At 42.1% G+C, this 17,500-nt stretch overlaps 1 protein-coding gene across 1 annotated transcript in view; it reads right to left on the bottom strand.

The window, feature by feature from the left end:
- Nucleotides 1–2,314: 2,314 nt before the first annotated feature.
- The window catches only part of LOC115223129 (glutamate synthase [NADH], amyloplastic), a 107,808-nt gene continuing 92,622 nt past the window's right edge, over nt 2,315–17,500 (bottom strand). Inside the window, exons 36-43 of the mRNA XM_029793541.2 lie at nt 16,449–16,634; nt 13,636–13,725; nt 13,007–13,166; nt 7,998–8,167; nt 7,054–7,221; nt 6,563–6,665; nt 5,151–5,318; nt 2,315–2,625 (exon numbers count right to left, since the gene is read on the bottom strand). Of these exons, the coding sequence (XP_029649401.1) occupies nt 2,459–2,625; nt 5,151–5,318; nt 6,563–6,665; nt 7,054–7,221; nt 7,998–8,167; nt 13,007–13,166; nt 13,636–13,725; nt 16,449–16,634 (1,212 nt within the window). The 3' untranslated portion in view covers nt 2,315–2,458. The remainder of the gene's footprint in view (nt 2,626–5,150; nt 5,319–6,562; nt 6,666–7,053; nt 7,222–7,997; nt 8,168–13,006; nt 13,167–13,635; nt 13,726–16,448; nt 16,635–17,500) is intronic.

The raw sequence follows: 17,500 nt of genomic DNA, 5'->3' as shown, positions 1-17,500 counted from the left end.
AGCTATGGCTAATGAACCATGTTTAACTTTTTTATTACAGATTTTCCACATTTCTTAATTAGTCCTTTATAATTAGTTTGAGACAGTATTGTTCTTAAGTCTGATAATGTTTCTAGAAATAACTCTTAAGAATGAAGTACGGATAGAGTGTGTTTCGTTTTTATTGTTGAATTCCAGTTTTTGCTGTTGGCAACAAGGAATCGTGAGAATGATGGTTTAACGGAGATAATTCATCATTGCCAGATTAAACACTACATCTGTGTGTTTATTTTGAGATTATATTTTACTATTGTGTATATAACTAAAAATAAGGGTGTCTGAGAGACACCACCATGCCGAAATAGCAGTCAAATCCCTGACTCTAAGAACCACCTTAAATGTTCATATCGCACCATGAGATAAGATAGAGGGACAAAATAGACTAGCAAAAAGATGTAATATCTTTTAGAGTCAGGGATTTGACTGCTATTTCGGCAAGGTGGTATTTCTCAGACACCCTTATTTTTAGTTGTAAAAAATTATTACCTTTGTATGGTATTTTTTCCCATGCTGGCCACTTGATAATATCGATATTTAAATATCAATATTATCCTTATTTATAAATTCATATATATATATATATATATGAAATTAGAAATGATACAGTATGTGACACAGCTCTCTATACCTTAAAACTTACACTTTTGAAAATCATATAAGTGTGAAACCAATTAAGTATATTAATATTTATACATATATATTTCTCTAATTTATATATTTATATTGTGAAATTTGATTTAATACTAAATTGAATTTTCCCCTGTAAGTTTGGAGTTATACTCCCTAATATTATTATTATATTTATACATATATATATATATTTGTACATATATATATATTTATACATATACATTTATACATCTATATTTATACATATATTTATATATTTATATTTATACACACATATATATATACATATACATAGTCTTAGATAGTCTCTTATGTTATTATGACTCTAAGCTGTCTTTTATTTAAGTTCTGGCTCTTATAGGTCTTGGTTTATGATGGCTTTGTTACATATACATATGTGTGTGTGTGTGCGTGTGTAAATAAACAGAGTAGCACTTAAACACATAGATTGTTTAATCTCTAAAAGTAATATTGATGTTTACTTAATTCTAATTTTCAATACACCCTGTCTCTCTAGCCATGTATATCTTACACTTCTCTTTCTCTCTCACATGTGTGTGCATGTGAGTTTCAAAGTGTGTGTGAATTGAAGCTCACTGCCGTCTGTATCGTATTTCCCACACCAGAGATTTAAAACACAGTCAATTACATAATGAATCATAAACAAATGAAGTAATTACTTTGTAAAACAATTTCCCAGTTTACCTCGTCACTCTGCTCACCACACTCTGGTTCTGTGTACAGGTACAACACCAACTTTTTGGATCTGAACGGTCCAGATCCTTTTAAAATCTGCACTAATTTACAAGTGGGAACTTCAAATTCCTCCAGCTACCAGACTAGTTTATACTGGTATCTTGCACAGTTCAGTATTAAGAGATTTGTACAAATAACTTTATTTCATTTATTTAATTATTAGTTTCAAATTAGGGCACATGGCCAGCAATTTTGGGGGAGGGACAAGCTGATCGATTATTTTATTGACCTTGAAAGGACGAAAGGCAAAGTTAACCATGGTGGAATTTGAACTCAGAATGTAAAGACGGACGAAATGCTGTTAAGCATTTTACCTGGCATGGTAACGATTCTGCCAGCTTGCTGCCGTCTGTAATTAGATTATTTGTATAATTTAGAGCAGCGTTTTTCGAACTGAGGGTCTCAACCCTTTAGTTGGTCATGACAGAAAAGAAGGAAAGAAAGAAAAAAAATGCAAGTGGGTGCAAAGTGCAGAATATAAACCAGTGTTTTTCAAACTGTGGGTCCCGACCCTTTAGTGAGTCATGAGATAAATAAAATGGGTCGCGACAAAAACGTTTGAAAAAAAATCAGTAATCCGGAAACGGTTCCAGAAACAAAAGTTCCCGAAAAATCGATGTTGTACCTGTACCATGGTACACCGCTTGTGTATAAAAGGCAGCATACCGGAACTGGTATGGGGAAGAGGCGGGGGAATAATTCTCAGAGTGAAATTTCATTTTATGCTTCAACTGTCAACGATGTAAATTTTATTTGTTTTACAACTACAATAGCAACAACAGCAACCATCAATCCCTAAAATATTAACATAATTAAACATATAACAAACACTTAACCCATCACCAAGCAACAATGGTTATTTGTCTTCTGATCTGTTTTTGGGTTTTTTTTTGTTAATTTTCTTTGTTATTTTTTCTTCTTCTTTTTGCTATGAGCACAACACATCACCAAAACATCCAGAAACACTTAAAGATTGCTTCAGGCCAAGAATCAAGGTCTGGTTTCAGGGGGTCAGTGGCTTCTCCATCTATCCTCAGCTCACTGTAACACCGTTCATCAAAGGTGTGTCTATGACTAACTGCACCACTCCTCCTGGGCCCGGTAGCGACATGATGCCCGTCAGGTCCTTATCTATCTGTCGTGCTGCTTGTCTGCCTTCGTGTATTGCCCACACCACCAGGGACTGACCACGACGACAATCTGAAAGAAAATTAAGCAAACCCACATTTATTTAAATGGTTGAAATTAATTATTTCTAAATTTAGCACAAGGCCTGCAATTTTTGCAGAGAGGTGGGGAAAATTGATTACATCAACCCCACCCCCTCCCTTGTGTTCAACTGGTGCTTATTTTATAAATTTTGACAGGGTGGAAGATACAGTTGACCTTGGTGGAATTTGGGCTTAGAACATAAAATGTCAGAAGAAATGTTGCCAAACATTTTGTCCAACACATTAATGATTCTTCTAACTTGTCAGGTATATAATAATGATTTCAAATTTTAGCACAAGGTCATCAATTTTAGGGTGGGGGTGGGGTAACTGGTACTTATTTTATCAACCCTGAAAGGATGAATGACAAAGTCAGCCTCGGTGGAATTTGAACTCAGAACATAAAGGCAGACAAAATGCCTGGCATGCTAATGATTCTGCCAGCTGATCCCATTTTTCCATACAAATAATAATAATAATAATAATCCTTTCTACTATAGACACAAATTTTTGGGGAAGGGGTTAGTCGATCATATACCTCAGTGCTCCACTGGTACTTATTTTATTGACCCCAAAAAGATGAACTGCAAAGTCAACCTCGGCAGAATTTGAACTCAGAACATAGCAACAGATGAAATACCACTAAGCATTTCACCCAACGCACTAACAATTCTGCCAGCTCACCTTAATTATAATAATAATAATAATAATAATAATCTTTTCTACTCTAGGCACAAGGCCTGAAATTTTGGGGGAGAGGGATAGTTGATTAGATTGACCTCCCCAGTACGTAACTGGTACTTAATTTATCTACCCTGAAAGGATGAAAGGCAAAGTCGACCTCGGCAGAAATTGAACTGAGAACATGAAGACAGACGAAATACTGGTGAGCATTTCGCCTGGCTTGCTAACGTTTCTGCCAGCTCGCCACCTTCAATAATAATAATAATAATAATAATAATGATAATGAACCCAGTAAAGTACTAGAAAGTAAGAAATACATGAACATGAACCTAGTAGAGTCCTAGAAAGTAAGAAATGCAAGATGTTGTGGGACTTTAACATTCAGACTGACAGAATGATAGAAGCTAGAAAGCCTGATTTAGTAGTAGTAGAGAAAGGGAATAGAAAGTGCTAGATAATTGACCTTACAGTTGTAAAGGATGAAAAAAAATCAATACGAGAAGAATAGAAAAAATTACAAAGTACCAGGACCTAGCCATTGGATTACAGAGACTACGGAAAATGCAGGTAAAATGTATCCCAGTAGTTATAGGTGCATTGGGTACTATGCCTAAAGACCTGAACAGATGGATAAAGGAAATAGGCATAAAACCCAGTTTAGTACAGCTGCAGAGAACAGTGTTATTAGGGACAACTAGGATACTTAGGAGGGTTCTTGACATCTAAGGTTACTTGTTGTAGCCCAATGTTAGGATTTTTTCTTTTCCATCAGTCTAATCTGTTGTGTGTATACGAATAATAATAACAAGAGCACTCAGAGAGTGCAAACCTCTGCCAAAGCAACACCAACGTCCTCTCAATGACTAGCCAGAGATGATTTTTAAAATGAAAATATCTGAAATAAACTCGACTGCTCTTAAAAATTAAGTTGAAAAAACGGAAAAATAATCTAGAATCTTGTCTGCCACCGGATTGATCCCAAAATCTAATCAGTTCGTGCCAGTCACAAGGTCAAACATCTCTGAAAGTTTCATCTGAATCCATCCAGCGGTTCTTGAGATATCTTGTCCACAGACAAACCAACAAACAAACAAACACAACTGAAAACAATCCCTCCACCTTTGCTAAGGCGGAGGTAATAATAATAATACTTTTGGCACAAAGCCAGCAATTTTTGATGGAAAGAGGAAATTGATTCCAGGAACTGAAATAGTACTTATTTTATCAATCTAGAAAGGACAAAGGGCAAACATCCTTGACAGAATTTCAATTCAAAAGATAAAGAACCGGAAGAAATGCCACTAAGCATTTTGTCTGATGTGTGTATATATAATTCTACCAGCTTGCTACCTTTATGTCTCTGAAATTAATTATTAACAATTATAATGCTTTCACACTAATTAAAACTCATTTTCTTTTTTTAGAAATAAAAACAATATTTACACCTAGGAAGGTGATTATTCCAGTAGTGATGTTAAATATCTACCAAAAAATTAGAATTGGCATTTTCTGCAAGTCACAGTACCTCAATAAACTTGGCATATCTTAACAAAAAATAGTTTCAAATATGACATTCTTTAACAAAAGATAGATTGGTAAATAAACTTTCATTCTGCTAGTAAAGGTAGTGAAATTTTGAGTGGATATATCTGTTTTCCCCAGTAATAAAATTAAGGGGGTCCTTTTTTAATGAATTTGTCAGTGGGAAGGCAGTGCCTGTGACCTTCACAATAAAATATAAAAAGAACATTTGGTCCAACTACGCAGGTCAGAAATAAAAATAAATCCAAATTTAACAGAAAGGAAAAGAAAAAAGGTGTATTTACTTACCTCCAGCTGCATAAACACCAGGGATATTTGTGGAGTATTTATTTTTGGGAGTTTCGCAGTTGCCTCTGGGATCAAGTTTTATTTCCAGTTCATTGAGAATGTCTTTTTCTGGTCCCAGAAAACCCATGGCAATAATCACTAGGTCACATTCATATACTTTCTCAGTTTCTGGAAAAAATCAATATCACAGATTGTCAAGAGGCATTGATAAATTGGTAAATACCATATATCTGCACTTGTTGCCAAATCCTTAACCATATGAATCAACTATTGAAATAGTGTTACTATTTTTCACGCTGAGAGTTGCTGAAGCATGGAACAAACTGCCGGCATTAGTTGTTAGTTGTCCGAGCACTGCATCCTTCAAAACTTCCATGCTTTCTGAGTTTCGCCAATGCTACACCTTATTTTCTCCCCTCCATACACACACAAGCATGTATCTGACTCATACATTGTTCGCTTTCCAGACAATTGTACATTACTGCATATACTTTATACGCACTTTCTGACAAGTTGTGGTGCACCTGAGCACTGTATACAATAATTTCATTATTATTTATTTGTCATATCAAAAACTGGAACTAAGCACTCCTCTGTGTGAGAAACAAAGTTCAGCTTCATTTCAGAAAGAACTTCTTGCATGTATGTTAATTTTTGACATTTTGTCAAATAAATTTCTCAGAATTTTTTTCTTCCTTCCATTTTCAAGCATAATAACAGTGAACTGACTCAAGTAGTGAGTTAGAATTCGGGGATATTATTTATCAATAATTTCATCATTTAATGATTTAACAGGAAATGATAAAATGATAAAATCCAGGAAATGATATCTTGCAAATACATAAGAAAATATGTATGCCATCAACTTAACTGTATTCAATCTATTAGATTGGGTAAGTGAAAGTGATAGGACAACTGATAAAAAAAAAATACATTCACAATGAACACCAACAATCATTACAGTGAATCAGTAAATTCCATCAGAAGTCACACAAGAGTTATATTTTTATGATCTGTTTTTTATACTGAACTAACAACATTTCATCAAAACCTCTAGTTTCTAACAGGATCGAGGGATTTAGATAGAGAAAACACAACAAGTCTTTAACCCTTTAGCACATGGTTCAGTGGTTAGAGCATTGGGCTCACAATCACAAGGTAGTGAGTTCAATTCCCAGAGAGGAGTGTATTGTGTTCTTGAGCAAGACCCTTTATTTCACGTTGTTCCAGTTCACTCAGCTGTAGAAATGAATTGCGACATCTGATGGCCTGGTCGGTCACGGTGATATCCATACTAATACTATTTTCACAGCCCGACATATACCATGTATTTCTACACCCAACAAAAATCACTATTTTTACTACCCGTCAGGCAGTAAACCATAGGTGTAAAGTGTATTCATCATGGTTACCTGGTAATTCAGCCATCTGGTACCGTCCATTTTCATCTTTCTTCCACTCAACCTGGACAGTCCGAACACCACGCACATTTCCATTGCCATCATCCAGAAATTCCTAGAAAAAGGAAAATTTAAATAAATAATAAAATTTTATTTTATTTTTATTTCAAAATCCTCTTTGTTATTTTGTTGTCTTTTTTTGTTAAATATTTTTTTATTAGTAGTCCTTTCTTGACCTTGGATGTGATAAAAGTCAACTTTGATCATAAGAAAGACTAGGTTGTTACTCATACATACACACACATACATCACTATATTTGCACAATACTATATATACACAATACATGCATACACAGTCCAGAAGTTAATAAAAGCTGCTATGATCATGGACAGTAGCAGTGTGCATTACATACTCATATTACTACATACACGCACACACACAGTGCAGAAGCTAAGGAGAACTACGATAATAGACTGCAGCGGTCAGTGTATGTTCTACTTACCTTACTCAGAATATTGAATATCCTGGGATCATGGCCAAATCTGTGAGCAACCTCAGCATGGCCGTAGTCAACTCTGAAGACTTTTGGCCAGAGAGGCCAAGGATTATCATCAGCTCGAGATGGTGGTGGAGGGGGCAAGATTTCAAAGTTTATCACGCTCTTTGCTCCCTGAAAAAAATAGAAATGTCAGTCATTTATTTCCGTATGTTCAATAATAAGTACAAAGATGAATCACCCCTGTTGGTTGTGGCACGTTAAGAACTGGACAGCTTCTCCTATTCTACATATGGTTAAAAGATACACATTAGATATATATAAACATACACATGTGTATATGTTTGTGTGTCTGTGTTTGTCCCACCCCCCACATCATTTGACAACCGATGCTGGTATGTTTAGCGGTTTGGCAAAAGAGACCAATAGAATAAGTACTAGGCTTACAAAGAATAAGTCCTGGGGTTGATTTGCTCGACTAAAAGCGGTGCTCCAGCATGGCCACAGTCAAATGACTGAAACAAGTAAAAGAGTAAAGAGAGAAAGCAGGCAGCCAGGGTTGCCAGGTATATGAATAAAAATCCAAGAGTTAAGGAATGGAATAGATACAATCTGGGCCATAAATGTTTCATACAGAGCGGAACCTCGGAAGTGGTAAATATCCAGGCGAGGTGTATACCGCAGGGGGAACTCTTCAGGCCGAGAGTATCTTCATTAAATGAAGTTTACATTGTTGTTAGGAGGTACATGGAGGGATTCGATCAGAACAAACACAGCGGGGAGAGAGAGAAAGGGGCACACTTGGTTATGTGCCTCATAAATTTGCTTCACAGCCATACAGCTTAGCCTGCACCTATGTCAAAATATCAGAAAGGTTCACCATGGTGAATAAAGTAGCAGCCTCTCAAGAGGTGGGAGAAAGAAATATAGGATCAAGGAGTTAGAAATACCTGTCGCAGGGATGTTCCGATGCAGTCCACACCAGTGTCTCCACCACCAATCACCAAAACAGTCTTGTCTTTGGCAGAAATCGTACTTTGGTCAGAACTGTTGGATTCTTGAATCTTTTGCCAGGTTGACAGGAATGTCATTGCAAAATAGATTCCATCAAGTTCACGTCCTGCAAGAATTTAGAAGACTACATGAGGAAACATTAACACATGTTGATATATAAGATGTAAAACAACATGTTGGACCAGGTGGCGATATCTGATAACACAAGACTGTCACAACACACAAAAGCATTTCACAACATAAATCTATCTAACAATACAAAATATTTTCTAACAACACGCAAGACTTACAACTTACAGACTGTTACAAGAGTCTTGTGAGTTGTCTCACAACTCATAAAACCAACAACTTACAAGACTAACAGTGCACAAGACTCACAACTCACAAGATGTACAACTCACAAGATGTACAACTCACAAGATGTACAACTCACAGATGTACAACACACAAGATGTACAACTCACAAGATGTACAACACACAAGATGTACAACTCACAAGATGTACAACACACAAGATGTACAACTCACAAGATGTACAACTTGTGGTGTGGTGATGAAGGAGTGTGACGGGACGGGCGGGAGCGGAAGTGATGCTTACAGGTCTTGCAGGGCGCATGCGCCGGCGGAAGCGGAGTGAGCGACAAAAGGCACGTGCGGCATCGAGCGGTGGCGACAGACCGGAGCAAGGACCGACCGAACGACGAAACGCGAGCAAGTTGGCTGAAGGCCATCCGACTTCATCCCCTGTCAGGTAAGACCCTGTTGCACTTCTGTTTCCTATTCCTCCTTTGTTCTGTTGTGCTCCTTCATCAACCACAGCTATTTCGGCATTTAGTCAGCGTTCACATTTTTTTCAACATTTTTGTCAACACGATGTCGGCAAAAATTAGGATCGCCAGTGACGTCGTCAGACCTTTTAACGGCGAAGGCGATGTAGTGGCCTGGATTCAGAAAATCAGGCTGGTGGCGAGACTGCAGGGCATAAGCGACGTGGCGAGTCTTATGGCCCTGTATTTGGAAGGAAGTGCGTTGTCGCTTTACCTGGAAATGGACGAAAAAGAACGGCTCTGCGATGGGAATATAGAGCGGCGCTTGTGTGACGCATACACAGAATGCGAGTACACAGCTTTCGCTAAGCTGGGTGCAATCAGGTGGACGGGAGGCCAGGTGGATGATTTTGCGGCGGAAGCTAGAAGGCTAGCGACTCTGGCCGGGTTTGCCGGAGAAGGAATGGAGAGAGCAGCCCGACTGGCATTTGTAAATGGGTTCCCCGATGATGTAGGGATTCACCTACAACAACTGCCCGGGTCAAAAAGATGCCATTGAGCGAGCTTGTAACTCTCATGCTCGCGGGTTGACGAGACACTCGGGGCGGAAGGGGATAGTGATGGCGGTGACGGAGGCGCGTAAAGACGGACGACGTCTCGAGAAAGAGGTACGGAAGCCCCGTGCAACGAGAGCGGCCGTTCTCAGGACGATGTTTTAAATGCCAAGGACCGCACATGGCGCGGGACTGTACGCAGCCGGGGCCAGTTTGCTATCGATGCAGGCAGACAGGGCACATTGCCCGTGATTGCGGCCAGGGAACGACCGCGGGGAAGTTGCTGCCTCTCGAACTTTCCCCTCAAACGAGTAGAGGCGCTATTGGAGACACTGCCAGTGATTGACGTGGAGGCCGAGGGGGAGGCGTTCAAGGCCCTCGTGGATACGGGCTGTACGACCACCCTGGTGACTTCGAGGGTGACGAAGGAATGGAACGGGGTGTGTAGTGTCCGGGCGGTCGACGGCAGCGAAATCCGTTGCAGAGGCAGCAGCACGGTAGAGATAGTGGTGCGCGGCGCGACACTAAGGCTACAGGCAATTGTGGCCGAACGTGTGATAAATGGAGTTGATGTGGTGATGGGGATGGACCCATCAACTGCCTCGGTGGCGTCAGCGTTGTGGGAAATAAGGTCACGTTCGGAAGCATGGGGGCGTCGTGCACTGCGAGTCAGGATCACCAGAGGGAGCAGAGCCCCGCGAGGGACGGCGCCGCTTACACCATCGAGGACAAGGACTTTCAGGCGGCGTTCGATGGTCAGCGGTGGACGATAGAGTGGAAATGGAAGGGCGAGCCCCCGACACTGGAGAACAGGGTGAGCTGTTACCAGCATACTCTGAAAGGCCACGCCAGGGTTGAGTTTGAAGACGAGGTGGAGAGGTGGATCGAGGAAGGGGTCCTTGTCCCTTGGAAGGAGGAGGTAGCGGGCGGAGTGCTACCCCTGATGGCGGTGGTGCAGCCTACGAAGGGAAAAGTCAGACCGGTGCTGGACTTCAGGGAGCTAAACCAGCACATATCGTGTCACACGGGGGTGAGGTGAGGCAGACGTTTGTGGTGAGGCATTACGCAAGTGGAGACAGTCGACTGAGGCAGCGACGATTGTCGACTTGAGATCGGCATACTTGCAGCTCCATGTGAGCGACAAACTATGGCGATATCAGCTGGTGCGGTACAAGGGCCGGACGTACTGTCTAACCAGGCTGGGTTTCGGGCTGAATTCTGCTCCGAAGATCATGGCGGCAGTGCTTAGGTCCGTCCTAGGGAAAGACGGCAAGATCAGAAAGGCCACCAGCTCCTACATTGACGACATTTTGGTGGACGACACTGTAGTGGCAGCCAACGAGGTAGTGAGACATCTGGAGAAGTTCGGACTGATTGCTAAGCCACCGGAGTCGATTGAAGGGGGAGCCGCGCTGGGGCTGAAGCTGCGAAGAGATAGATCAGGTGAATTGGTGTTCCGGAGAGGAAATGAAATCCCAGAGCTGAGTTCCAGCGTCAGCAGGAGAGAGCTGTTCTCGGTGTGTGGGAAGTTGGTCGGTCACTACCCGATCGCTGGATGGCTGCGCACGGCGTGTAGTTTCACCAGAGACGAGCAGAAGGAGAGAGGTGGGGCGACAAGGTGGGAGAAGGGACGGTGGCGATGATGCAGGAGATCCTAGAGAGGACAGAGCGGAAGACCCGGTCAGGGGGAACTGGTACGTGCCCAGGACGAAATGCGGGACTGTCTGGTGTGATGCTAGCAGTATAGCGATAGGGGTGGTGTTGGCAATTGAAGGCACTGCGGTGGAGGGACGCGCCTGGCTTCGAAAAGCAGATGATTTCAACCACATCAATGTCGCCGAACTAGACGCGCTGCTGAAAGGGGTGAACTTGGCCTTGAAATGGGGGCTGCGCACGATTGAAATGCGGACGGATTCGGCCACTGTGCTTGGCTGGGTAGGATCAGTGATCACCGGGACAGGAGAGAGTGCGGACGAAAGTGCTGCGGAGATGAGTTAGAAGCGCCGTCTAGGAGTTCTAGGTGAATTGATCGCCGAATTCGGACTGAAGCTGAACGTGGTCTTCGTGCCTTCGGAGAAAAACAAGGCGGACGTACTGACCAGGGTGAAAAGGGCGTGGTTGGAAGAACCGGAGGAGGCGCGGAGAGGGATAGCTGCGGCGTGTTGGTTGGATGACTCTGAGCTGAAGAAATTGAAATTGCACGCTATGCATCACATGGGTGTGGACAGGACCCTGTATCTGGAAAAAAGATTGATGCTGACGTGACCAGGAGAAGCGTCCGGAAGGTGGTCGGGAGCTGCGACAGGTGTCAGTCCATCGACCCGCTCCGTGTGGGCATGAACAGGGAAGCCTTTCCATGGAGCAGAACTGGAAAAGGCTAGCTGTGGATGTGACACACTACCGTCAGCGAACGTACCTCTCCATGGTCGACTGTGGGCCGGCGGCTGGCCGTTTGGAGGGAGTTGAGATCGGGCATTGCTGACGAGATCGTGCAGATCCTGAACGGGATATTCTTAGAGAGAGGTCCCGTGGAAGAACTACTGATGGACAACGGGGCGGCATTTCGTTCGGAAGCATTGGTGGTTATCTTGATCGGTGGAACGTGCGACGCTTGTTCAGAGCAGCGTATAGGGCGGGCGGTAACGGGATCGTGGAGAGGCACCATCGGACAGTCAAGGCCATAGCGGAAAGAGGGCACATTTCGCCGCTTGAAGCAGTTTTTGGTACAACTTGTCTCCCCGATCCGGACAGGCTGAGGAATCGGTGCCACACAGAGCAATATTCAGGTACGAGTGGAGGCATCCGTGTACTAATCATGCAAACCCGGGGCAGAGGAAGAGCACGCCTTCGTGCGGGTCGGGGAGGAAGTCTGGGTAAAACCCCCAAACGCACGGTGTACATCGCAATGGGGAAAGGGGACAATAACCTCCGTAAATTCGAAGATAACATCTCCATCGATGGTATGCCACGCCACGTTTTGGACATACGGAGGATTGTCCATGCCCCAGAGGATGGGACAAGCAACAGTGGGCAGAACGAAAACAACCGACAGGATGACGAGGTCGACAGCAACACACCTGAAACAAGTCCTAGGGTCGCGCTGCGACCACAGAGGGAGCGGCACCCTCCTCCCTGGCTGGCTGATTATGAAACCAGTTTCGGTGCGGGAGCGAGTGAGGAAGCCGGTTCAGTGATTTTAGATCAGGGGGGGCGTGTGTGTGTGTGATGAAGGAGTGTGACGGGACGGGCGGGAGCGGAAGTGATGCTTACAGGTCTTGCAGGGCGCATGCGCCGGCGGAAGCGGAAGTGAGCGACAAAAGGCACGTGCGGCATCGAGCGGTGGCGACAGACCGGAGCAAGGACCGAGACGACGAAACGCGAGCAAGTTGGCTGAAGGCCATCCGACTTCATCCCCTGTCAGGTAAGACCCTGTTGCACTTCTGTTTCCTATTTCCTTGTTCTGTTGTGCTCCTTTCATCAACCACACAACTCCCAAGACTCACAACTCCCAAAACTCTCTAACAAGACTCACAACTCATATGTCTGCCTGATGTATAAAAATGATCAACACTAAGCACAAGAAGCACACACATCAACAAACAGCAAAGATGGGGTTTTGTCTACCTGGAATTTTTAAGTCTCTTGGCCAAGTGGAACCAAGAGTGAGGACCATAGCATCATATTTCTGGTGTAGTTCGACAGCTGAGACATCTTTGCCAACACTGGTATTGGTTTTAAATTCTATACCTTCGGCAGTCATCAGATCAACTCTTCTTTGGACGACCTACAACAGACAAGGTTACATCGACCTGTAAACTGACCAATAGCAAATGATTATACACTTAACCAATAATTATTTAATCAATCAATCAATCGGTTAACCAGCTAATTAATTGAGTTTTAATGGGACACACAGACAGAAAAAAGAATGAAATAAATTTGTATCAGCTGATAGTTTTTCTTTTCCCTTGAGCCCTGGGACTCATAAAGCTGGTTACATGGTTTCTATGGTAACCGGCCTTATGGCTGAGATGACGACAGTCCTCTGAATGTGGCACCGGTCTGTTGCAGGATTCAAGGCCAGCGATTTCGGGGGGAAGAGAAGGGGACAAGTTGATTACATTAACTGATACTTTATTTTTAATTGATCCTGAAGGGAGTGAAAGGCAAAGTTGACCTCAGTGGGATTTGAACTCAAAATGTGAAAAGCCAGAAGAAATACCACAAGGTATTTTGCAAGATTTAATACTTACTTTTTTGCTCAGTTTCATCGTTGGAATGCCATATCTCAAAAGACCACCAATTCGGTCATTTCTTTCATACACAGTGACAGAGTGTCCACCCTAGAAAATAAAATGGTTTTATATATATTACAAATGTAAAAATCATTCAGAGCTATAGTGGTGAAAATACAAAGACTTAGTGTTTCAGATGTAAGAAAGAAAAAAAACAAAAAAACTCAGACACCCAGCTACAGATGTGAAAAAGACTAACAGCTTAAGAGGTGACAGAAAAGGACTCAGTTACAGATATGAAGAAAAACATGGACTCACAACTACAGATGTGAAAAAGGACTCACAGCTAGATGTGTGAAAAAAGGACACAGCTACATGTGTGTAAAAAAGTCACAGCTACATGTGTGAAAAAGGCATCACAGCTACATGTGTGCAAAAAAAGGACTCACTGCTACATGTGTGCAAAAAAAGGACTCGCAGCTAGATCTGTGAAAAAAGGGACTCACAGCTACAGATGTGAAAAAAAAGGAATCTACAGGTGTGGGCTATATCATCATCATCATCATCATCTTTTAAATATCTATGTTCTGTTCTCACATGGGTTTGATGATTGAACAGAATGGATCGAATGGGGCCAAGGATGGCATTATCCTCTAGTGCAGTATTGCTCAACCATTTCTTTTCCTAACAATCCCCTTGATTTCTGTTCCACTCAGATGGACCCTCATAACCACTTCATGTTTTAAATAATCATATATTTTTACATAAAAAAATTCTTAAAATATTTTGTTCTGGAAGTATATCCAATTTATTGCACACAAATATTTAACAACAAAATCTTATATAGACCCTTAAGGGCCATATGGATCCTGGTTGAGAACTGCTGCTGCTCTAGTGTCATGCTAGCTTTGGCTGGATGCCCTTCCTAATGCCAACCACTTCACAGTGTGTACTGGGAGCTTTTTTCATGTCACCAGCATTAATGAAGTTGCTAAGCAGCTTGCAAGACTATGAATCATAAAGCAGGGGGGGGTACTTTATGCTAAGAGATGAGGGGTTACAGTGTGAAAGAAGGAGCCAGAGCATAATGGGTTTTTTGCAGGAGAGCAGCTCAATTAGGGGTTGGAACTTATATGTGAGTAAATGAGTAAATACAGTGGTTTACTGACGTTCAAGGTATCCCACTTTGGTTTGATGTTTGTGACAAGATGTTAGCCCATTAGACTAATTATCAATTATTGGCTAAGATTCTAATGTAAATCATCATCATCATTATCAACAACATTTAATGTCTGCTTTCCATGCTGGCAAGGGTTGTACAGCTAGACTGGAACTGGCAAGGCCAGGGGTGGCACCAAGTTCCATAGACTGTTTTGGTTTGGTTTCAACAGCTGGATGCCTTTCCTAATGCCAACCGTTCCACAGAATGTACTAGGTGCTTTTTATGTGGCACCAGCACCCACACCAATGCTTTTTATGTGGAACCTTAGTTTTAAGATTTCAATTCTGTTGTGGGCAGGTCTTAAGAACACCACTTTGAGAGAGAGAGCAAGGCGCTTTGAGAAAGAAACCAGACTACTGTTTTCAAAATGGTATATATAATGTTTAGCACCCTTTTATATTGAAGCCATCATTTTTAATGTCCACCTTTCATCAGGTATTTGTATGGATCTAATGCAATTTTACTGAGGCAGATTTTCTACAGTTGAATGCCCTTGCCTGTTTCCAAATAAGGCAATATTTCCTCAAGACCAGTCATGTTTTCACAGAAGACTGGAAACAAAGGACACCAGTGTCACCAAAATGGTGACACTCATTTACAATTATTATGACAAGACAAAGGAAACAGAAACACACACACACACACATATACAATGGGCTTCTTTCAGTTTCTGTCTACCAAATCCACTCTCAAAGCTTTGTGTATTCCCTCAGACTATAGGAGACATTTGCCCAAGGTGCCTAGCAGTAAAATTGAACCCCAAACTATGTAGTTGGGAAGCAAATTTCTTATTTCTTTATTGCCAACAAGGGGCTAAACATAGAGGGGACAAACAAGGACAGAGAGACAGATTAAGTCAGTTATATCGACCCCAGTGCGTAACTGGTACTTAATTTATCAACCTCCGAAAGGATGAAAGGCAAAGTCGACCACAGCGGAATTTGAACTCTGAACGTAACAGCAGACGAAATACCGCTAAGCATCTCGCCCGGCGTGCTAACGTTTCTGCCAGCTCGCAAACTTCTTACCACACAGTGAGGTCCATGTCATCATCATCATCATTGTCATCATCATTTAATGTCTGCTTTCCATGCTGGCATGGGTCGGATCGTTTGACATGGAGCTGTCCAAACACCAATTATCTGTTGTGGCATTGGTTTCTATGGCTGGATGCCCTTCCTAAAATGCCAACCATTTAACAAAGTATGCTGGATGCATTTTACATGCCACTGGCACAGGTACATTTATAGAGCACCTTCATGTGTGCTTTTAAGTGGCACCAGCACCTGAAAGGACAAACCTGTATGTGTGGAAGATGGCAATTTTATTTAGCGTGATGTATCTTATCAAGTACTGCAAATCGCCACATCCCCTGGTCCCTTGTCATTTCCTCAGTGAGGTCCAGCATCTGAAGATCCTTTCTCACCATTTCATCCCATGTATTCCTGGGTACTCCTTCCACAAGTACCTGTCACAATTAGAGTTTGGCACTTTACACAGCTATCCTTATCTGTATGCTCTCATGAAGAAGAAAATTCTGGGATGAAGTTTTGAAGGAGGAAAATAAAATAATAAGTTCGTCAGTAAAAGATAGTTGTTAAATAGTCACCTTATTGAGTTGGTGGGCCACAGCAAGCCCCGCGGGCCCACTGCCTATCACAGCTACCTGCTTGCCAGTGCGTATTTTCGGGATCACAGGAACAATCCATCCATTACTGAAGGCATGGTCTATGATGGCACACTCAATATTTTTTATTGTCACTGGAGAAGAATTGATTCCTAAAACGCAGGAACCCTGAAAAGATACAAAAAAAGAACCAAAATTTATTTCGTTATAATATGCAAAAAATATTTTGCATTTTACATGAGAAAAATGGTAATGAAAAATTGAAGAAGCAACACTATGGAACTCACTACCATTGGTTTGCTTTGCTTTGGTTTATAAACATTCAGTCTTTTAATCTTTCTGTCAATCGACATCTTTTGAATTTGCAAGTTCCTTTTCCTTGAATCCTCCTTATATACTCTTTTGTTCTTTTACTGGTTTCAGTTATTTGACTGCGGCCATGCTGGAGCACCGCCTTTAATCGAGCAACTCGACCCCGGGACTTATTCTTTTGTAAGCCCAGTACTTATTCTATCGGTCTCTTTTGCCGAACTGCTAAGTAACGGGGGACGTAAACACACCAGCATCGGTTGTCAAGCAATGCTAGGGGGACAAACACACACATATATATATACATATATACGACGGGCTTCTTTCAGTTTCCGTCTACCAAATCCACTCACAAGGCATTGGTCGGCCCGGGGCTATAGCAGAAGACACTTGCCCAAGGTGCCACGCAGTGGGACTGAACCTGGAATCATGTGGTTGGTTAGCAAGCTACTTACCACACAGCCACTCCTGCGCCTATTCATCATAATCATTTAATGTCGATTTTTGGATGTGGGTTGAATGGAATTTGTTGAGGTGCATTTTCTACAGCTGGATGCTCTTCCTGTCACCAACCCTCACATGTTTTCAGGTAAGGTGAGATTCCCCTTGACCAGACGTGTTTTCACGGAAGATTGGAAATGAAGGACACTGCTTGCGTGAAGGTGACATTCATTTACAACTACCACACAATGTCAAGACAAAGACACAGTAACACACACACACAA

The sequence above is a fragment of the Octopus sinensis genome, linkage group LG22 (genome assembly GCF_006345805.1).
Source record: "Octopus sinensis linkage group LG22, ASM634580v1, whole genome shotgun sequence".
Lineage (NCBI taxonomy): Eukaryota > Metazoa > Mollusca > Cephalopoda > Octopoda > Octopodidae > Octopus > Octopus sinensis.
The sequence above is the reverse complement of the archived record's forward strand: the minus strand, read 5'-3'. Positions and strand labels throughout refer to the sequence as shown.